Here is a 23,477-nt window from a genome sequence, read left to right on the forward strand (position 1 = left end):
ACGCACACACACGCACGCATGCACGCGCACCCACACACACAGGAAGACATGCTGCCTGCTGTTAGGGCTGAACGTAAATGCTACGGTGCACAAAATTCTTACGTTGAAATCCTAACCCCCGAGATGGTATGGGGAGGTGGGGCCTTTGGAAGGTGATTAGGTCATGATGGTGGAGCCTCAAGGAATGGGATTAGTGCCTTACAGAAGAGGCCCAGAGAGCTCCCTCACCCCTTCTGCCATGTGAGGACTCAGTGAGAAGATACTATGAACCAGGGAGCGCCAGATGCTGAATCCACTGGCATCCTGATCTTGGACTTCCAGCCTCCAGAACTGCAGGAAATAAGTTTCCATTATTTAAGCCATCCAGGCTGTGGCACTTTGTTACAGCAGCCCGAATGGACTAAGACGGCATGCTGCAGCCTCCATCTGCCAGTCTGGACATCAGATCAATGGTACCTCCATGGGGCGCAGAATCTCCTGGTCTCTGGCCTTGCATCCACACTCAGCCTGAGGGAGCAGAACCATGCCATGCCCATGTCGGCCCAGAGCAGGTCCTGAAGCACACACACACGTGCACACTCTCTCTCTCCCTAAGCTGGGGTGCACCTTCCTCCTCTCTGTCCAGAGAAGACACAGCCATGGGCTCCCTGCTGTGCTGCCTCTGTGCTTGGCCCCAGGGTGCAGCTGTAGCAAGATGGCCCCATTTCCCTGGCACCTGAGGCTGGCTTCTCTCTCCCTGCGGAGATGACAGGAGATGACGGCTGAATGCCCTGCAGCAGCCCTGAGGTTCTAAAACCACAGGTCCTGCCCCTCATCCCACTGCAAGACCACCTCTCCCTGCACAGCTCGGGGGGGGGGGGGCGGGGAGGCTGGCACCATCAGGGACACAATACACAGGGCCTGTTGGGTTTCACAGCTGGGAAGCAGCCAAGACACAGAGAGCCACAGAGCTTGCCCATGGCCACCATGGGTTGGTCAGGGGCAGAGGTGAGACCCAGGCCCAGGGCTTTCTGACACCCAAGCCATGGCTCTTGACCATCACAATAGCTGCCTCAAGATGTGACCTGCAAAGGCCAGAGCTGGCGGGGAATTCTGGAGTGCGGGGGAGACGGGGCAAGGAGAGGCCTCTGTCATCAGGCTTGCAACTTTGTCTCAGGTGGTTTCCCACCCGCCTCTGAGCCAAAACCCAGCATATGTCCATACAGTTCCCATCCAGGGCTGACTGAACCAGAGCCTCAGAATCCCCCCAAGGTCCAGTGGGCAAGGGAAGGGAAGGCTCCAGGCCTGGGCCCCACGGAACTCCTCTCCTGCCCCAACACCAGTGCAGCCTTCTGGGTTCCGGAGTCTCCCGTGATCCCAGGCGCTCACCCCATTCTGGCTGTTGCAGTGCCGGGTGCTGATGATGGCCCCAGCCTCTTCTATCATTTTCAGGATGGTTCCTCCATGGACATTGCCGGCTAAGTTGGCATCATCTGGCCGCATGATCCTAAGGCAGAGGAGACAGAAGCAGGGGATGAGGCCTTTGGGAGACGCTCCACTCGTGCAATAGTGACAACCTGGGGAGGGGAGAAGGTCCCCAAAGGGCTCCATGGCTCCCAGAGGAAGGAAAAAGAACTTTCTGCATGTTTGATCTCTACCTAGATGATGCGTTGGTCGGGGTGGGGTGCTAATCTGATAGGCCTGGGAAGGGGGCTCCAGGGTCCTGTTTCCACGGGAGGGAAGGCAGGTGGGGGGCTCTCTCCCCCTGGAGCCACAGGCACCCAGCCTGCACATGGGGAGAGCCCTGCCCTGGCTAGGAAGGGCTGGCAGCTCAGCCACGGGGATTCCGAGCACACCAGTGACAGACTGAACTGCATGAGCACAAGAAAGACTGTGGCCCCTAGAAGCAAATTCCCAGGACCACCACCCCATCAGAAGTCCCAGAGAAGCTGGGGGCCATAACTGTCTGAGAACTGAACACAAGGGGTTCTGTCAGAGGCAAACGCTGGCTCTGACCCACCCACTGGCCTGTGAGCTCCTAGGGTGCCCTGAGGTGGCACCCAGTCCATGGACAGAGAGCCCAGAACTCTTCAAGGTCAAGGAGAACGGAAACACCAGCTCACTTCCCCAAACAGGATAGCCAACAGGGTAGAATTGCCATGAAATCTCCAGAATCCCAGCAAGCCAGCTTGTCACTCCTGTCATGGGCAACCTCAGTAGAGCTTGGTACCTTCCCAGACAGCCATGTGGCTAATGAAACCCGCCTTCACAGGCCTCAGGCCTGGAGAAAGGTGACAGGCACACGCCTCGGGCCTGGGCCAGCATCCCTCCTGGTCCAGCATTTCCTCACCACTCCTTCAGCAGCTCGGAGGCTGAGCAAGTCAGACTCTGAGATCACTCCTGGCTCCAGCCCTTACTACCAGGCGGACCTTGGCATGCAGCCAAAACTCATTCCTCCATTTCTTCATCTGTAAAATGGGCATGACAACAGTATCACCTCATTTGACTGTGGGAGATAACACTATTGGTTGGAGGCAGTGCCTGGCACACAGAAGATACCAGAGAAGATGCTACTTTCTAGGGCAAGTGATATCCTCGAGGGACTGACAGCTGCTTGTACCTACCGCGCAGCCCCAAACGTCACCCTTTCACACTGGGTGAGGTCTGGCTACGAGAACCAGGACCGCTGTGGCACAGCTCAGGGCAGCACACGGTGACCCCAGGAGCAGCCAGCACTCCGTAATGTGCACAGTGGCTGGGCGGGGAACACCCAGAGCACAAAGGACGCTTATTTGTTTCTCCAACGTTCATTTTTGTTTGCTTGTTTTGTTTTGTTTTTATTATGAATATTCATGGGGTACAAAGCTAATTGTCACCACTCGTGCCTAAGGTGTGACGGCCAGATCCATACTGTCAGCATGTCCATTACCACAAATTGTGATTATACCCCGTGTGCCCCACCCAATGATCCCCCCGATTAACCCTGACCTTCCTCCCCATCCTCCTTTCCCCACTCCATCCACTTTGTATCCCAAGATATGCTCTCTCCCTCTGCAAGCCCAACGCACCACTGTGGTCTTTCTTTCCTTCCTTCTTTCTCTCTTAGCTCCCACTTACAAGTGAGCACATGTGGGATCTATCTCTCTGTGCTTTGCTTATTTCACTCAACATAAGTTTTTCCAAACTCATCCATGCTGTTGCAAACGGGAGAATTTTATTCTTTTTTATGGCAGAGTAGTATTCCATGGTGCATATACACCACCGTTTCCTTATCCAATCATCCATCTATGGACATTTAGACTTCAATGTTCATTTTTAAATATCTCAGTGTTTTAAAACATTGAGCTTACCCTCTTAAGGGTTTTTGTTTTCTTTTTGAGTTTGAGTTAAGAGGTAGCCAATTATGTCACAAAATGATTATATCAACCTCTTTCCTTTGCTCTTATTTTCAACTTAGCAGGAAGGGCCTTCCCTGCACCTGGCTGCCGTGGGCAGGCAGGTGGTCCTGTCCACACGTGGGCCTGTCCTCCTGTGAGCACAGGACAAGGCTGTGGCCAGGTGGGGAGAGCAGAGCCCAGCAGCCCGAGCTCCTGAGCACTGAGGAAACACCAGCGCCTGTCTGGGGAGGAGCCTGATCACTCTCTGAGTCTCGCTTGGCCACACGCACCAGGGTGGCTGACAGTGATGCCGCAAGCCCGGGAGAGGAAGCGCAGCCCAGGGCCGCGGGGCACAGGAGGAAGTGCTCACATCCGGCAGACGCACAGGAAGGAACGATAGGGGACAGCCTTTGAGAAGGGAGGCCAGGGTCAGTGCCCGAGGCCCGGGGCAGAGGCAGAGCCACCCCACAACACCGGGGTGTTTAAAGTGAGGGCCAGCTGCCCACCCCAGGGACCGCAGCACTTGACGCTGAACCATTGGGAGCGAACACCAGGAACTCCGAACTGCATGCTGGCTGGCCTGGTCACCTCCCCTCTGCACCCAAGTCCTGCACCAAGGACCACTCCAACCGCCCAGACCAACTGGGAGCACAGCCTCAGCTCAGTCCAGGCACAAACCCCTCCCCAAAGGACCTTCTTCCTGACCCAGGACTTTGCAGTCATCTCTAACTCACTCGGCCCCTCCCCTCGGCCCCCAGGTCAGACACCCCCCAGCAGATGGTGGCGGCCAGTGGAGCGGCCAGCCTGGCGTGGATGGGCTGCTGGGTGGGACGGAGCCCAGGACCCTCGCACTGTCCATCCCCTCTCGGCCCTTCCTCCTCAACTCACTTTCCCCAGGGCCCTAAAACGCCCTTGGTCCCAGGCGGGCAGGCGGCCCTCCTAGGAGCTTTTCTTTCCCCATTTTAAACAAAGACCTGGGTACAAAAAGCATCTCACGTGCCTCTTTACCATTCAACATAAAAAAAGAAGTCACAGAAGTACGGTGCTGATGCCCAGGAAGCAATGGAGACATCAGGCCTGGGGTTTTCTGGATTTTCAAGACAAGCTGGAGATAGGAGCTGACTGTGAATGCTGCATCTGACTGAAATACGTCCCGACACACACAGACCAGCTCGGGCCGGACCCATCCTGGGGGCCGCTGTCCCCACCACTCCGCCCACGCCATGCCTGCGCTTCTTCCCCGCTTCTGACCCCAGAAACTCCAGGGAAAGGCAGAAGGTCAGCCCAGGGGAGCCCTGAGCCACCACGTCCCCACGCCTCACCCTGGCGGCCAGGCAGCAGCAGGGCTGCTAACTCCACGTCTGGAATGACACCAACACCCACAGCTCCTCCCTTTTCCTGTTCCAGCTGCTCCTGTCCTAGTCATCACAGGATGAGTGGGCCAGCGCTGGGGACGGAGGCCAACCGAGGCACCCACCCCATGTCCCCTCTGGAGCGGGCACCAGGCTGATGACAGGGACTCTGAGGAAGCCAAGCAAACACGGATCAAGGAGCCACTCCCAAGAGCACCCGCCACTCCCACTTGGACTCCAGGGAAACTCCCGAGGAAGTAACATCTTACCAAGTCCTGGAGGGTGAGCTGGGGCAGAGGTCAGGGAAATGTTCCAAGGGCAAGGGGCATCTCAGGGGAGGATCGAGGCCAGGAGCGCTTGGTGAATTTCAGAAACAGAAGGCAATCCCACCACACTGGCACGTGGCCCATGAGGGGGAGAGGAAAAGAGGGGCCGGAGGGTGGAGTCACAGTCTGGATTCCATCCTGGAAGGAGTGGGTGCTGAGGGAGACACTGAAGCAAGGGACTCCCACGGTCGCACAGCTGTGTGGAGATCACCCTCGCTTGGGGTGGAGGGCGGGCTTCCACGCTTGCCTCTCTCGGCTTCCACGCTTGCCTCTCGCCTCCCAAGTCTCGGCTCAGGTCCTAACTCACCACTAACCCCAATGCCCCAAGAGTAACTCTTCCTAAGTAGGAATCTGGCCAGATCACCCTCGAGGGCCTTTTCTACCTATGGAATAGACTCAACACCCTAGTAAGGCATTTGAAGTCCCCAGGGATCCAGAACGTTCCTCACCTCTCCCACTGTCCTGCAGGGCTCTGAGCTATACTTGCTGAACCACTGCTGTTCTCCAGGTACACCTGGTGCTTCCCACTGCCCTGCCGGGCCCATCTGTCCCGGCAACACCTCACCCATCCCTTGTGAAGGAAAGGGGACCATTTATGAATGGGGGAGCATAAATCAATACGACCTCCCAGACGGCAATCAGCACAACCCATCAAAATCCCAAATGCATCGCGTGCCCTGACCCAGCAGTTCCACTCACAGGAATTTATCCTACAGATATTTTCACACACAATTACACCAAGCTCAAAGTTACTCACTGCAAAGCTGTTTATGATGCGGAAGACTGGCCAGCTCCTAAACGTCTGCCGATAAGGGACTATTGAAATTTAAGTTACAGCCACACAACAGAGTAGGAACATTCTCAGGGATACAGTGAAAAACAGCAAGATGCAGAACAACGGGGACCAGGGGACTAGGCCTGGGCGCAGTGCGGACCACTGTTGGAAGTTGGCCTGGGAAACTGGAAGCTCCCACTACCCCTGGGGAAGGGGACTGGAGACCGCGTGAGCTCAGTGGCTTCTGGATTTTAAACCATCACAACCTGTGCAAGTAAATCAGTGATCTTTAAAAACTCTTCAAGGCCCAGCGCAAAAGTCACGTCCTCCAGGGGCCCTCTGCGATCTCCTGCTCACACCAGTGGACAAGCCATCACTCGTCCTCAGGCTGCCCTGCAGAAGTGGCTCTCAGGACCCTGCCCACCCTCCTGCAGGGCTGCACCATGCCTGTTCTGGAGGGCAGGAGTGAGGCAGGGTGGGTGCCGGAACCAGCAAGGAGGGCCCAGAAGGCCAGGGGAGCTGCTTGTGCTCCCAGCCTCACAGCAGACACCCCAAGGGCTGGCCGTGTCCCCACTCCTCGAGATCCTCCCAAGGTCCAGCCCAGCCTAAGCCCTGCACAGAGCCTATGTACTGGGTTGAACTGTGTCCTCCAAAAAGAAATGTTTTAGTCCTAACCCTGGTACCCTGAATGTGACCATATTTGGAAACAGGGTCTTTGCAGGTGTGATCAAGTTAAGATGCAGCCATATTGAATTAGGTTGGCCCTAATCCAATGACTATCCTTATAAGAACAGGAAATGTTGACAGGAGACACACAGACACAGAGGGGGACAGGCCATGTGAAGACATGTGAGGCAGAGGCTGGAGTGATACAGCCACAAGCCAAGGAATACTGGGGATTGCTGGGGCCACCAGAAGCTGGAAGAGACAGAAAGAATCCTCCCCCAGAGCCTTGAGAGGGAGCACAGCCCCGCTGACACTCTGACTTCAGGCTTCTAGCCCCCTGACTGTGAGAGAATAAACTCCTGTTGCTTTAAGCCACCTAGTTTGTGCTCATTTGTCACAGCAGCCCCAGGAAACTCTGCAGACTGTGACCCCTGCAGGCCCCCAGCCCCAGAGGTCTTTGTTCTACCTGCAGGAGGCAGCACTGGGTGGCCCAGGTAAGCCCTGCAGGGCCAGCAGCAGCCTAAGCCTGGCTCGGCTCCCATTGCCCCAGGCCTGGCCGGCGACCCTGGCAGCAGCTCCACAGAGGGGCTGACCCCTGCCTGCCCCCTCCACAGCCCCAGCTGGAAGTACTGCCAGTATCCCTGATGCTGACACAAAAATATCAATGCTAAAATTAAAACTCTGCTGCGTGAAACCCTTGGTAACTAGGGTGAGGTAGGCCTTGCCTCCTTTATTCAATAGCAAAAGCTAAAATAACTCTCTGAGGTGGAAGGTGGCAGCACCAAACACAGCCAGGATAAAGTCCTCATGGGGTCTGCAGCTGCACCCGAAGACAGAACCACTGAGCCTCCACTGGGGCTCAGGCGGGCCCAGCCAACGATGGCCTCGCAGGCAGCCAGCTCTAACGTCACCTTGCAGGTGGTTCTGGAAGCTCCCAGGGCCTATTCCTTCTGGCCTCAAACCAGAGAGAGGCCAAGGTAGGTGTCCGGAGGGCAAGCCCAAGGTGCATGTGCCTTCTCACCTGAGGACACAGTTGGGACAGGGCTGTTGGACAGACTGTCCCTCTCTCACGGAGCCACCTGGGGCCTGCAGACACTCAAGCCTCCTTCAGGACCGCGCAGAGGGAGCAGCTGCCTCAGCCGGGAGTATCCGAGGGGCAAGGGTTGCCATTCTTGGAGGGAAAGGAGCTGCAGGGCTCGCTGTGGGGTGAGGGTGGGGGCCTCACACCAGGCAGCTTCGAGAGACAAAGTAGGCATGCGGCCAGCCATGGGTCTCAAAGGCCAGGGTCAGGCAGACACGAGCCCTCATCTATCCAGGGGGAAGTCTGCCAAACTGCCCATCCTCTTCCATCTGCTGCCTAAGAAGATTCTGGCAAAGTTCCTTCAAACCCCAGAGGCCCCACTCCATCCCCCGAAGTGGGCAGGGATGGGAGAAATGGCTGGGCCAAGAAGAAATCTGGGGGCACTTCCAGGCACCAGAGCAGGACAGGGGAGGGGCCGACAGCTGGCCCCTGCTGGGACAGCAGAGGGACCAGAAGGCTCCAACTGCAGCCGCGGTCCAGCACCCGCTGAACAAGGATGCAGAGCTCTCCAGGGAAGAAGCCAAAGAAGCCGCTGCTCCATCCCGGGGTGGACCTGGACCACCAGGGGACCACCAGGTCCCCGGGCCTGGACTTCCTGTCGGCAGCTGCTCAGCACCTCACGTCCGGCTCAGGAGGAGCTGGGCGCCCTGCTGGTCTTCCCGGCCGCACCAAGCCCCTGCCTGCGGGGCACTGGGGCCCCAGCCCCTCTTCCCGCCCTCCCCTGCAAGGGCCCCCCAGGTAGACAGTCTTCCTGCAACAGCAGGGGCTGTGACCAGAGGTACCTGCTCAGCTGGGAAGCCATGGTGGCTGGGACGTCCCAGGACCAGGTCCTGAGCGAGGCAGGGGTGGGGCGTGTAAAATAGCAGCAGCCAGCGGGCCCGGAGTCACGGCCTGGCCGGGGACAGTCCCAGCTCCCCACCAGGCCGGGAGTGCCCACCCTGGCTTCCTGGGCTGCCCAGTCTAACCAGGAAGAGACGGCCTCGCCAATCCGAAGCGTCCACCAAAAGCCAGTCGTCATAGAAACCTTGTTTTATAAATAATTACATTAGAAGAAATTCTGCGAGCATTTCCGGCTGCCGTGCGAGGAGATGAGGGAGGCAGAGGGAAGCCGAGCAGCCTCCAGGAAAACATCTGGGAGGCTCTGCCCTACCCCCCGACAGTGCAGACTGCACCCCCAACCTCTGTCCCCCAAGGCTTTCTCTGAGGCCCAGGCCTGCTGCTGGTTGTCACCTTCTAGAGCTCCTGGAAACCCAGGCCAGCGAGAAGCCCCCCAGATCTAAGCCTGAATGCTGAAAATGGAGCTGGCATCTAAAACCTGTCCCAAAAGTCACCTCCCTGAGTGTCCCAGGGCCTGGCGAGCCTCTGAAAGGGGAGTGGGCAGGAGGTCCAGCCTCTGTGCTCTTCGGGCCAGCCTCCACTGCCACCACCAGCACCACCAGCGCTGGCTTCAGAGGACGCTGTGCCTGTCTCAAGGCTCAGCAGTTCACGGCCCTTCTTCTACCCCGAGAGCCCGCAGCTCCCCCGGCCTGCACATGGCCCTGCCTCTCTCAACCTCCCCTCCCACTGGGCATTAGGAAGAAAGAAGTCGCTCAGTGGCCAGGCCCTGGGAGGGGAGGCAGATGTGCTATCACCACGAGCTCGCCCAATGACCTCACCCAGGCCACCTGCAGGGCTGCTTTCCCAGCTTTCCTGCACTTAGTAGCTGAAATGGAAACACCCCAGCAAGGGCACATGCCAGCACCGGCTCCAAACAGACCCAGTCAGGCAAAGTGCGGCCGGAATGACCAGGAAGCCACCTGCAGGCCACTCTGGGGCCTCTGGGGTAAGTTTCACACCTTTAGTTGTCAAATGAAAAGTTAAGGACGGACAGAGAGGGCTGACTCAGCTGCAGTACACTGCCACCCCTGCCCAGACACCCCTTATCTATCACCAAGCGCCTCCACTTCCTCTGCACAGTCACCAGTCCCGGAGGACTTCCTGATGTGGGGGCCATGCTAGTAAAAGTGGCATAGGTAAGTTCAGAGTACAAGTGCCACTGCCCACAAAACCTCTCGCCTATATTCAGAAAGAGAGAGAAAAACCCAGACTGATGAGCAGAAGCACCAAGCCGGCCCCCACTGGCCCTGCCTGGTCTGGTGGGAAGTGGCAAGTCTGCCCGGCCCCACCAGCTCAGGGATGCTGAACGCCTGGGAGCAGGAAGGGGAGGGGATCCTCAAGGGGTCCCGCCAACCACACCCAAAACGTCCCCCTGGAAGCGAGTTGGGCTGAGACTGGCCCAAGCCCATGCTGCCTGGCAGCTAAACCCTTGGGCTGAACATGTCCCTTCGAAGAGCGTTCTCCAACCACGCAGGCTGACGGGGGTCCCTGCCCAGCAGGGTAAGGCTCCTCAGCTCCTTGCTGCCCTTTATCATGAGTGGAAATGACTCCTGTGCCAGGAACACCAGGAGGGCAGGGCCTGTGCCGTCCTGCTCATGTTGTGCCGGCACCTGAGCCAGATACACAGTAAAGCACTGTGAATGCACATCAAATCGGGGTGGGCAGAGGCCCCCTGTCCGGCCCGCTGCACTCCTCTTGGCCTCTCCACGCCATGTGTTCCAGCTTCGAAGGGGTCCCTCCAGGTCAGCTCAGTGCTCGGGGCCTTCTGCACCTGGCCAGCAAAAAATGCTCGGGCACCAGCCCACCCACTCCCCTCCCCTGGACCAAGAGGTCAAAAGCATCACTTCCACAGGCCACTCAGGACCAGAGGCCACTGCAGTGGCCTCTGGGAGCCCCCCCTCAAGGCCCTCAGGGTCACATGCTGGGTCCCGTCAAGTCCATCTCTCACCTTCAAGTCAGAGAAAAAAACGGCCACCAAGGCACAGGGCACCCTTTCCAGCCTTGGGAGCATCCCAGAACCAAGTGTCAGAAGCCACAGCTCCTCCCACCCCGGTACACAAGACCAGGTCCTCCCCAAACACACCTCCTCTGACCCCCGACAATCCCATAGTTCTCAGCTCCCAACTCACCACTTGGGCTTCTCCCTAAGACAGGCCCTGCCAACTCCCTTTCTGAGGACTCTTAGGGACAAGCCTCGCTGAAGCATGAGCATGGTCTCCCCCAGTTTCCACCAGCTCCCTCCCAAAGCTGCAGCCAAATGGAAGTCAGGGAATGAGCTTACCCCTCTGCTGTGCCCTTTGGACCTGGCCCCATCCTTCCAGGCAGGCATTGCCAGCTCCCTAAGCAACCCTGGCTTCTCCTTCTGCTTGGTCCCAGCCCCCGGTGAGCTGGGCACACCCCCCACCCCAAATCAGTGAGGACCATACCAGGCCTCCATAGCAACACTGGCTCAAATCATTAACAGACTGTCCCACAAAGGTTAAGTGCTTACTGTCAGACAGCTCAGCCTCATGCACAAACAATTTCATAGTTAAACATCCATGAGGTGCAATATCCCACCTACTAAGTTAACCAAAAACCACTTTATTTTTTTTTTATTTTTTATTTTTTTTAGGTGGTTGGATATATTTACGAACAAGAAAGTATTAAGACAAGTGCTGAGCTGAACAGCAACAGGAGAATGTTCAAAGAACAAATACAACCTCTAACAAGAGTGCCGCTTTCCCCTCCACCCCACACTTTTGTCTCCCATGATGCCCTGTGATTCGGGAGTCAGTCCACCCCTGGTTTCATGCAGAAGGGGCAAGTTCTAGGAAGACAGGGGCAGAGTAGCATGGAAGAAAAGGTGGGGAGTGGACTCGGGAAGAGGTAGGCAGCCCTCCCTCATCCCGAGGCCACTCCTATCTGTCTGTGGGGCACCATGACCCAGGGATGACAAGCTCTGATGAGAAGGGCATGACCTAAACATGGGAAGATCATCAGAGTGGATCCAGAAGACCTGAGTGTAAGTGCAGACTCTGCTACTCTCTTGACTTGCTCAAGAACCGGTACACTGATGTATAAAACAGCAGCGATGGCAATACTTGCAGGCGTTGCGAGTCTCATCCAATGAGATGGTCTGCATTAAACTCTATTCCTTCTTAAGTCAGTTTTAATTTTTGCTGTTATTTAAAAAAATTTCCCACCTTTACCTTTTTTGGGAGAGGGAGGATTTTGCTAACTTCTTACCCCATAAAAACCACTTTAAATGATAAAGCTAGATGTCTAGAAATGTTCATAGCAGCATTGTATTCATAAGGTGGAAATAATCCAAGTGTCCATCACTGAAGGGTAAACAAACAAAATGTGCTCAAATACAATGGAAGATTATTGACTGCAAAAATGAGTGAAGTACCTACTGACACATACCAAAACATGGATAGATCTTGAAAACACACTGAGTGAAAAAAGCCAGTCACAGAGGTCACACACTGTGTGCTGCCACTTATATGAAATATCCAGAACAGGCAAATCTACAGAGGCAGAAAGCAGACTGGGGGGGGGGGGGGGGTCAGGGGCTGGGGGAGGGGGAATGGGACTTGGGGGGGTGATAAGAATGTTCTGGAATTAAAATTGTACAATCTTGGTCTGGCCCGTGGCTCACTTGGGAGAGTGTGGTGCTGACAACACCAAGTCAAAGGTTAAGATCCTCTTCCCAGTCATCCTTTTAAAAAAATGAATAAATAAAAATTAAAAAATAAAATAAAATAAAATTGTACAACCTTGTGAATCATCTAAAGACCAATGAACTGTACACTCTAAAAGGGTGAACCTTATGGTATGTGAATTGTATCTCAACAAAGCTGTTAACTACACAAATGACTGGATGTGGGAAGCTGTGGGGAGACAGGCAGGCTCCTCCCTACTCTAGGGCCCTCAAACCATGCTCGCCCTTGCCCCAGGAAGACACTCCCAAAATTCAGGCCAAAGAAAAACACAGCTACGCACAGAGGCCTGCAGCTGCGGTACTTCTAATCCTAAACAAGCAGGCAAAGTAGAACTAGCTGGAGGTGGGGATTGGAAACATCCTGAAAACATGCATGAGGTTGTGTCTGGTATATATTTTTCTGGGGGAAATGGGCTGCCATTTTCTGCAGCTTTTGAGGCATCTGGAAGTTGAAAACGTCAAAAGACAACAGCAACTCTTCCCCCACCCCTCCCATGCCCAAGTAGCCAAGGACCAGAGCCAAGTAGAAAAGAGAGAAACGAGGCAGACAGGCACCTTGAACTCAAAAGAACAGCAAGCCCAGCTGATCAGAGGGCAGGTGGAAGAAAGACCTGTCTCCGTGTCAAAGTTCCCTACAACTGAAATTCACCCCCTCACACCAGAGGGAGCAGGAAGGTGCGGAAACTTAGATCCAGGCTCCATAAAGATCTCACGAAGCTCAATGTTTAAAAAAAAAAAAGACCCAATTTTCTAAAATGGTCAAAAGACTTGAACAGCCTCTCTACCAAATAAGATAATGTGGATGGAAAATAGGCACATGAAAAGGTGCTCAATATCATTAGACATTAGGAAAATACAAATTAAAACCACAATGAGATCCCACTATGCACCTATCAGAGTGGCTAAAATTAAAAAGACTGTACCAAGCGTTAGTGAGCAGGCGGAGGAGCTGGGACTCTCACCCTTGGCAGCTGGGCTCATGAAACAGCACAGACACTTTGGAAACAGTTTGGCAGTTTCTTTTTTTTTTTTTTTAAAGATGACCGGTAAGGGGATCTTAACCCTTAAGATCAAGGCAGTTTCTTAAACAGTTAAACATATACCTGCCATAAATACAACCAGTGCACTGCTAGAGCTTACCCACATGTACCAATAAAAGCCTAGGTCCCTGTGAAGACTTGTCTGTTACATGTAGAGGTTTTCTGTGTAACAGCCCAAAACTGGAAACACCCCAGACTTGCATGAGCAGGTGGAGCAAAGCGTGGTGCAGCACCCAACGGAGCCACACCGCAGCAGCAAGGCCCAATGCTGACGCACGCAGCCACACAGGCGAGCCACAACTTGGCCATGCTGAGGGAAAGAGCCCAGCCAGCAGAGCACACATCAGTACTGTGCAACTCCGCTTCTACAAAATCCTAGAAAACACATGCTGTAGCCCTGCAGGGAGCCCTGCAGGGGGAGGGGGCAAGAGGGAGGGAAAGGCTCTCATGGGTGACAGTGTCTTCCTTATCTTGATTGCAGCGATGGCTTCACAGGCATAAACATAAGTCAGAATTAATCAAATTGAATGCTGCAAATATGTGCAGTTACATAGAGCACACCTCAATAGAGCTGTTTAAATAAATATCCCTCCCGCCCCACCCCCACTGTTGCCCCTTAGAGAATCCTAGGTTCAGGGGTGAATGCCTTGGGGTTCTACTCGAGACACTGATTCCGGGGGAGTTTCCTGGAGTTCAGCAGTTTCTGCAAGAGGAAGTAGCTTGGCGGTACTGAGGCCTGGTCCCTGTGCTGGAAGCAGGGAGCTGCAAGCGCTCTGGCCCCAGCTCTGTGCCTATGCAAGGCCACAGGGCAAGAAGAGGTGGGAGGAAGGTGGCCAGGCAGTCCTGGAAGCTGCACTTAGGGCATCACTAATAGTCTGCTTGCTCAGCACCACCTGGCACCATCTTGGTGCAGGTCAAAGCCCTCTCGCATGCCCATGGAGGTTGGCAGGGACCCCTGGGGTGGGCGGACTAGCAGGTCCTGAGTACTTCTCCAGAGTAATTCCAGAGTACAGGGCTGGTGGTCAATATAGCCACCCTGAGTCTCACTCATCGAGTGTCAAGGAAGACCCCTAAGGACACTGGGTATGATGGCCTGTGGGGAGAGGCTGGCCTACACTCTGCCCCATCCAACAACCTGGATGTCAAGCAGCCCATCCTGCTGGGCACCACCTGCAGGCCACATGGGCAGGTGCCTCCATGAGAGGCGGGGCGAAAATGCTGAGAGCAAACTGGCCTGAGAGCCAAGGTCTGCATTCCAGGGAGGCCCTGCCACAACCTGCCACACACCCCTCAGTCAGTCACTGCGCCTCTAGGGTCCCAGTGTCACCACCTGTACATGGGGGCGACTGCAGAGCTGAGCATTCCTTGCAGCTGTGACACCCTACACTTTTCCACCGACTCCCCTGACCTAGGGAAAGCCCTGGCACTAGTGTGCTCCCGGGTCACGGCCCATCGAAGGGAACAAGACTCAGAGGAGGAAAACCCCTTTTGGCATTTGCCGAAAGGATCACCCCACCTTGATCCCCCTGACCGGTTATGTGACATTCCCCTTTATTAAAATTAAAACCTTGGCTCCAGGGCCGAGCCCGTGGTGCACTTGGTAGAGTGCTGCGTTGGGAGCGCGGCGACTCTCCCGCCGCGGGTTCGGATCCTATATAGGACTGACCAGTGCACTCACTGGCTGAGTGCCGGTCACGAAAAGACGACAAAAAAAAAAAAAAAAAAAAAAAAACCTTGGCTCTGAGAAAGATGCTGTTAAGAGAATGAAAAGATGTGCCACAGACTGGGAGAAAATATTCACAAAACACATATCCAACAAACGACTGGTATCCAGAATACACAAAGAACTCTTAAAACTCAACAATCAGAAAACAAACGACCCTGTTAAAAAACGGGCCAAAGACCTGAACAGACACCTTGAGAAAGAAAATATACAGATGACAAATAGGCACAGGAAAAGATGCTCCTCTCCTTATGTCATCAGGGAATTGCAAATTAAAACATCACAGATGCCACTACACAGCCGCTAGCATGGCCTGAACCCAAAGGCTGGCGAGGACGTGGGGCAACAGGACCTTCACCCACTGCTGGTGGGAACGAGAGATGCTGCAGCCACTTTGGAAGACTGTGCAGCAGTTTTCTACCAAACCAACCATACTCTTTAATTAATTCTATTCTGTATTTTATTAAATATATAAAAATACATGAAAAACTGAGTAGATACATGGAAGCAGTTAAAAGCAAAATCAAGTAAAATAATTACAAATGGATATGGATGAATTGACAATATCAGTGCAGGCTGGCCAGTTAGCTCACTTGGTTAGAGCATGGTGTTATAACACCAAGGACAAGCATTAATGGTAAGAATAAAAACAAAAATTAAAAAAGGGAATATTAGCAATAAGATTCAGCTAGCACGGATCAGTTAGGCAACTTCAGGCTGGTTTATGAGTGTCGCCACTTCTAAGAGCCCGGCTTTTACAAGGCACACGACAAGGTGGGGCCTGCTTATTAAGGAAGCACAGAATATCAGTCATGCAGGGTCTAGTTTCCTGAGACACCAAAGAGCATCAAAAGCAACAAGAGTTGTTAAAGCTGAGTTCCCATTACCAGCTACACCTGAATGAATGCAGTAACAAAACAGCAAGGAAACACACAGACACAAAAGGTTGGCATTTACTGAAAACGATGGCCACCAGTCACAAGGCTACACCAGTCATTTAAGCTGTTTCTACCAGGGCAGCCCATGGGTGCCTAGGAGGGAATGGAATACTTAGCTGGCTCAATAAGAGGCTGGATTTGGAAGCCTGGGCACTGTTGCTAGGTGGAGAAAGGAAGCTTCTATCACCAGCATGCTCCCTGCTGGTGGCTGAGGTGCTCCAGGACAGGGCAGGACTGGGTTGGAGGGTCGACCCCGCCCCTGCCCCATGCATTTCCAGCCCTTTTTCCTTGGTGACAGCAAAGCCTGTACATCATGCATCTTCTGGGTCCCAGCAGACAGGTCCTATGGGGGCAGGTAGAGTAGGGCCTTCTCCCAGTCCTGGGGTGGGCTACTGGGCACATGCTCAGCAGGAGCAATGCCCCAGCCCTTGTCATCAGGAACACACTTGCCTTTAAGCATCTGTGGCTAGGAGAAGCTCCCAGCCTCACGCTGAGTTTGGGAGACCACATTACACCCTAGACTTTTAACCCCACCCATTCAGAAACCAAAACTAGGCAGGCATCCAGCCAACGGCAGCCATCTCCTGGGTAGCTAGAACACACGGCCTCCCCGCTCCGTCTGGCAGGATCAGTGATGTTCTGCAGACCACCCCAGGCAGTGAGGCATGGAGAACTCAGCATCAGGAAACTGGGTTTTAGTGTCCGTTCTGCTGACCTTGGACTAGTCACATCTGCCCTCAGTTTCCCCATCTGTAAATCAGGGACACTTCCTGTGCCTCCTGGGCATAGGGCTCCCCACCAACACACTGTCAGGGCACTCTGCTCCACAATATGTCAAGAGGGTGGGAAAATCAGTTTTGTAAAAACAATTATTTCTCCTGGATGGTTCAACTCCCAGTCTGAGAGCTATCTCCCCAATTTGGATTGGAATGCTGATTTGCCAACATCTCTGAAGCTCAGTCAAACGAGACTACAGGGCTGAGGGGCAAGCTCAAGGGCATGACTGCCCCACATGACCGCATAATTCTCGAGGTTTTAAACACACTTTAGATGGTCATGGTCACGCCTCCTGGGCCCTGGCCTTCCGCAAGTCTGGCCTGAAGGGGTTAATGCAGGGCATGAAGGGGTCTGGCTGTCTGGCATGGCCTGGCAAGGTTCCCATGGGGATCTGCCCCACAGAGGCCTGGACAGCAAGAGACTGCCACCTGCCATGAGATAGGCTAAAGCCACAGAAGAACAGGGGGATGGGAGGTGAAGAGGACAGAAAGGCAGGGGCAAGGGTTGGTACTGGGGGGCACATCATGTACAGCACAGCCCCCTGAGAAGAAGTGACATGCACGAGGAGCACTTTATATTCCACAGAGCACTAGCTTTATTATGGCTCATGGACTTTTCGTTTCTGTCCTCAGGGTCAGATAAATGACCCTGGTAAATGAGAGTTCAAAAAAAAGGAAGCCGCGGCTCTGACGCAGCCAAAGAACCCTCACTTACAGCTGTGTGACCTCGAGCAAGCACCTTGACCTCTCAAAACCTGCTTTTAGTCTATAAAAAGAGGCGTGTCCACATGTAAAAGAATGAGTAGGACCCCACCTCACATCATATATCACAATTAACTCAGAATAGGTCACACACCTAAATGTAAGAGGTAAAACAATAAAACTCTTCAAAGAAAACATAGGAACATATCTTTGTCACCTTGAATTTGGCAATGATGTCTTAGATATGACAACAAAAGCACAAGCAACCAATAAAAAAAAAAGAAAGATAAATTGGACTTCAACCAAATTTAAAACTTTTGTGTTTCAGGGCTGCCTAATTAGCTCACTTGACAGAGTGTGGTGCTAGTAGTGCCAAGGCAATGGGTTCGGACCCCCATACCAGCCAGCCACCAAAACAAAACAACAAAAAAAACTTTTGTGCTTCAAAAGATACCACCAAAAGTGAAAAGACAACCCACCGAATGGGAGAAAATATTTGCAAACAACATATCTGAAATAGCCAAAACAATCCTGAAAAAGAACAAAGCTGTAAGATTCATACTTCCTGATTTCAAAACTTGCTATGAAACTACAGTAATCAAAACAGCATGGCACCAGTATGAAGACAGACAACTGAGACAAATGAAACAGAATAGAGAGCCCAGAAACAAATCCTCACATATATGGTTGAGTAATCTATGACAAGGATGCTAAGACCACTCAATGGGAAAGAACAATCTTTTCAATAAATGGTGCTGAGAAACAGTATATTTGGTGCGAAAGAATGCAGTCGGACACTTAGCTAATACCATACACAAAAATTAACTCAAATTGGATCAAAGGCATAAAAAGATCTTTAAAACTCTCAGGAGGAAAGATAAGGCTGAAGCTTCACAGCATTGGACTTAGCCATGATTTCTTGGATATGACACCAAACACACAAGCAACAAAAGAAAATATAAACAAATTACAACAATCACAATAACACGTTGAACTTTTAGAAGTAGAGAAGGGAAGAGTGGTTACTAGGGGGGGGAAAGGGGAAGGGGGTTAGCCAGAAATTGGTTAATGGACACAAAGAATGATTACGAATTGTAATGATGAATAAGCTAACTATCCCCATCTGACCATCTCACATTGTGCACAACTACTAATAGTCAACTTTGTACCCTACGTATATGTATAATACATTATCTTTAAAAAGAAAAAATAGGGCCAGGCCGTGGCTCACTAGGGAGAGTGTGGTGCTGATAACACCGAGGCCCCGGGTTCGGATACCATATAGGGATGGCCGGTTAGCTCACTTGGGAGAGTGTGGTGCTGACAACACCAAGTCAAGGGTTAAGATCCCCTTACCGGTCATCTTTAAAAAAATAAAAATTAAAAAAATAAAATAAAATAAAAATAAAAATAAAAAATAGACAAATTGAATTTCATGAAAATTTTAAAATTTTGTGCACCAAAAGACAATATCAGGGTCTGGCCAGTTAGCTCACTTGGGAAAGCGTGGTGCTGATGACACCAAAATCAAGGGTTCAGATCCCCATACTGGCCAGCTGCCAAAAAAAAAAAAGAGAGAGAGAGAGACAATATCAACAGAATAAAGAGGCAACCCACAGAATGCAAAAAAAAATTTGAAAATCAGACACCTGATAAAGAATTAATATCCATAATATATAGAAAACTCCTAAAACTCAATATAAAAAAACAAGCAACCCAATTCAAAAATGGGCAAAGAACGTTAACAGACATTTCTCCAAAGATGATACACAGATGAGCGATAAGCCCATGAAAAGACGCTCATCATCATTAATCATTGCTGAAATGCAAATCAAAGACACAGGAGATACTACCTCACACCCGTTCGGATGGCTGCTATCAGAAAAACAGAAAATAACAAGTTGATGAGGATGTCGGTAGGAGCATAACATGGCAGAGCCACTGTGGAAAGAGTATGGCGGGTCCTCAAAAAATTAAATATACAATTACCATATGATCCAGCAATTTTACTTGTGGCTATATATCCAAAAGAATTAAAAACAGGGTCTCAAAGAAATATTTGCACACCATGTTCGTAACAGCATTGTTCACAGTAGTGAAATCGTGGACTCAGCGCAAACTGTCCATCCACAGATGAGTGAATTAGCAGAATGTGGTATATCTATACAGTAGTGGAATGTTATTCAGCCTTAAAAAGGAAGGAAATTCTGACACATGCTACTACATGGATGAACCTTCAGGACATGATGCTAAGTGAATAAGCCACTCACACAAAAAACAAATGCTGTATGATTCCACCTACATGAGGAACTGAGAGTCAAAATCACAGTCGCAGGCAGTAGAACGGTCGTTGCCAGGGGCTGGGGACAGGAGAAGGGAAGACGGGGAATGGGGGGTTGTTTAGTGGGGACAGAGTTTTAGTTTTACAAGATGAAAAGAGGTATGAAGGCGGGTGACAGTGACGGCTGCGCAACATCATGAAGGTATTTATGGGCTGGCTGGTTAGTTTATTTGGTTAGTGCACAGCCTTATAATACCAAGGACACAAGCTCAAGTCATGGTACTGCCCAACCACAAAAAAAAAACAAAAAAAAACTAAGAATGTATTTAATAACACTAAACTGCACATTTAAAAATTGTTAAGATAGTAATTTTATGTTATGTGTATCTTCACACAATTTCTAAAAATTGGAAAAATTTTTAACTACAAAAATTATATCTGAGAAGGAACTTGTATCTAGAGTATATAAGGAACACTTATAACTCAATAATAAAAAGACAAAAAAGCCAGTTGAAAAATAGGCCAAGGAACTAAATAGACAATTCTCCAAAGATAAACAAACAGCCAATAAGCACATGAAAAGACGTTCAATGTCATTACTCATCAGGGAAATGCAAATCAAAATTGCAATGAGACATCAGTCCACACCTGCTAGGGTGGCTAGAATCCAAAAAACAGGGCTGGCCAATTTTCTCAGTTGATTAGAGCATGGTGCTGATAACATCAAGGTCCAGGGTTGATCCCTGTTACTGGCCAGCTGCAAACAAAAACAAAACAAAAGACAGATAATAACAAGTGTTGACATGGATGTGGAGAAATTGGGTCCCTCTTTACACTGCCAGTGGAAAAGTAAAATGGTGCACCACTTTGGAAAAGTCTGGCAGTTCCTGAAAAGGTTAACCAAAGAGTTACTATCCGACCCAGCAATTTGATCCTAGGTGAGCTGTTCTACTCACACCACTTCTGAAGACAAATACATGTGGTGTCTTTTCCAACCCCACTTCTCCAATTCTGACACAACTCACGAGTCCCAGGGGCCACGACCATGAAATCTGGGGTTCCCATGATCCTCTCCTCAAGTTTAGTAATTTGCTAGAACAGCTCACAGAACTGAAGAAAATACTGTACTTGTTACCAACAGAACAGGCTCGGCTTGCCCTCTCGCATTAAACAAATGACATGAAAGTCGAAAAGTTGGTGCAAGGATTGGAAGGTTTAGGGCTGGCCCGTGGCTCACTCGGGAGAGTGTGGTGCTGATATCACCAAGGCCACCAAGGCCTATATAGGTGCCAACCTATTCCACTGACAGTAATTGATAAAAGCAGTTCTCCCCACTATTGTCGGCATAAAGAAGAAAAGTATCTACTAGATTTAAATCAAAGAAAGCATAGCCAGGAGCCCTCCAGGGTGCACTATAGAGAACAGCAGAAGAGGGCTCGGAAAACCAGAAACAAAGCATAGCTGGGAGCCCTCCAGCCCTCCAGCACCTACCTAGTAGCAGGCACAACCCAACCAAACAGCAGAAGAGGGCTAGAAAATCACAGGGCCGGCCCATGGCTCACTTGGGAGAGTGTGGTGCTGATAACACTAAGGCCACAGGTTCAGATCCCATATAGGGATGGCCGGTTAGCTCACTTGGGAGAGCGTGGTGCTGACAACACCAAGTCAAGGGTTAAGATTCTCCTTACCGGTCATCTTTTAAAAAGAAAAAGAAAAAAAAAGAAAATCAGAGAAAGGTAAAGAGAATAAAGCATTGCCTTGTCAGAATTTAGGCCAGGGACTCCAGGAGAGATCTACCAGCAGCAGAGACATGGGAGCAAAATAGTCCCAGTGACCACTTGCCTCTTGCAGCTAGTCTTCTCTGGCGCCCAAAGCTTTCCAATTTTCGCCAGTGATGAAATTAGGCTCTCAGATTCCAAAGTCATAGAAATGAACAATGTACCCAGCAGTAAAGCAAGCAACACTTTATTAAAAGAGGAGACAGACTTATGCATAAGGGGGGTAGCAATTGTAAAGCTAGCCCCCCGAGGGGAGCTGTTCAGGGTCTTTTATAGGGAAAGGAGTTAAGGGGTACAGGCCAGCGTCACTGGAGGTGGTCTGTTCTGTTCTTCCTGATTGCATCATGGGTGTAGGCTCAGTAGGTCCCAGATGGCAGTGGAGTTCATCATTGTTATCCCAGGAGAGTCATTGTAGCTGTCACCTTGATGCTCTGTGCTGCAAGTGGGAATTCCTAAAGGGTCTTAAGGCTAATCTGTAACTTTTACAATTAGAGTAAACAAGCCTTGGGGAGGGGTTTTGCCACTCAGTATATATCTGTTTCCTCTCTTATCTCAGTTTATTTTGTCAGAGCAGCCCCTGGAGTAATCATTTGCCCTGGGGGAGTCTCATGACTGAGGAGTGGAAAAGTAACAAAGTGTCCTCTGCAAGGAAAATGGATTCAGTTTGGTTCACAGGCCTAGCCTTACTCTGTTTCATACTTAATATGACCAGTTTGTTATAAAGTATAAAACTCAGAAACAGCCAGTGGAAGCGATCCAGAGGGCAAGGCACCGGGCACAGAGCAGAGCTTCCGTGCCCTCTCCCAGGATGCCACCTCCTGCTCCTGCATGTGTTCGCCTAGCAGGGTTCTGATCTCATAGTTTAGCGAGTTTTATGCAGATTTCATTACAAAGGCACGATTGATTAAATCATTGGCCACTGGTGAGTAACAGAATCTCTGGGCCCTCTCCCCTCCCCAGAAGTGGGGGGTATATGGGGGTGAAGCTGAAAGTTCCAGTCTTTCAGTGTCTTGGTCTTTCTGGGGACCAGCCCCCACCTTAAAGCTACCTAGGGGTCCCCAGCTACCCATCACCTCATTAGCATACAAAAGACACTCTTCATCCTCTAATTGTTCCAGAGATTCAAAGAGTTTAGAGCTCCAGACAAGAAAACAAAAAGACCCTCCTATCACCCCTTTCAAAATAGACTCTGAAAGTACTAAAAACCACTGAATTGTACACCTTGAACAAATCATCGGGTGTGTGAATTACATCTCAATAAAGATCATATAAAATGGGGAGGTATATGCCCACTCAATAAAGTTTCTATAAAGTTTGGGAGAAATAAAGTGCTCAAAAGCCATGTGTTAACAGCAAATGTAAATAGCAAACTAAGTTGTTGGGTCAGCTGATTGTGCAAAAACAGCTCCTTCCGACCTTTGGGTCTAAAATCACAGCTCAGCCTCTGGCCAGGAGCAAATCTCAGCTCAACTCTAGCCCACATGGGAGCTGTGCCTGCCTAGCCGGTGGCTTGCGGGGTGCTTTGATCTCCACACGGGACTCAAGTCCCTGAAAGTGACCAGCTTCCCACAGCCTGGGGTGCCAGGCCTGGAGGCCACCTCCTCCACCAAAGCCCAGGGGGTTCCACTGGTCCCTGGGGGAAGAACAAGCCAGGTCTCAGCTGAGGACAAACACCTCAATCCTACAAAACATGCAGCTCACCCTGCCCCCACTGTGCGCTCCAAACGATTTCCAATAAATCCTTCAAGCCCTGTGGCCGGAGGGGGCAGGCTGCCCAGGCGGTGTCCAAGCTGGACAGCAGGGGTGGAGAAGGCAACTCACGGAACAGCATAGTCCCAGTCATCCTACCTGTTAGCGGTGCAGGGTCGGGACAGCAGGTGATCAGATCTGGTTCCAGCAGCACGGATGGACGCCCAGCATCTTTCCCCAGGTTCCACACTCAGCCGGCCAGCAACCAACCTCCTGGAGGCTGCCTGCCTCCTGAGCTCACAGAGGCAGAGAGCCCTGGTGAGCAGCCTCATGCCGAGGTAAGAGGGCCACACTGTTTACCCAGCTCCCAGCACAAGGCTTAGCAGAGCCACTCCTGTGTCATCCCCAGGCC

The 23,477-nt window shown here is 51.6% G+C and overlaps 1 protein-coding gene across 2 annotated transcripts in view; it reads right to left on the bottom strand.

The window, feature by feature from the left end:
• Window positions 1-23,477, bottom strand: part of ACOT7 (acyl-CoA thioesterase 7) — a 94,752-nt gene that overhangs the window by 64,812 nt on the left and 6,463 nt on the right. The window contains exons 1-2 of one of the 2 annotated variants that reach the window (XM_063105964.1): window positions 23,225-23,397; window positions 1,369-1,486 (exon numbers count right to left, since the gene is read on the bottom strand). In XM_063105964.1, coding sequence (XP_062962034.1) covers window positions 1,369-1,486; window positions 23,225-23,397 — 291 coding nt within the window. Of the gene's footprint in view, window positions 1-1,368; window positions 1,487-23,224; window positions 23,398-23,477 lie in introns of those variants that run through there. The other variant, XM_063105963.1, reaches the window with a different exon arrangement.

The sequence above is a fragment of the Cynocephalus volans genome, chromosome 8 (assembly GCF_027409185.1).
Source record: "Cynocephalus volans isolate mCynVol1 chromosome 8, mCynVol1.pri, whole genome shotgun sequence".
Lineage (NCBI taxonomy): Eukaryota > Metazoa > Chordata > Mammalia > Dermoptera > Cynocephalidae > Cynocephalus > Cynocephalus volans.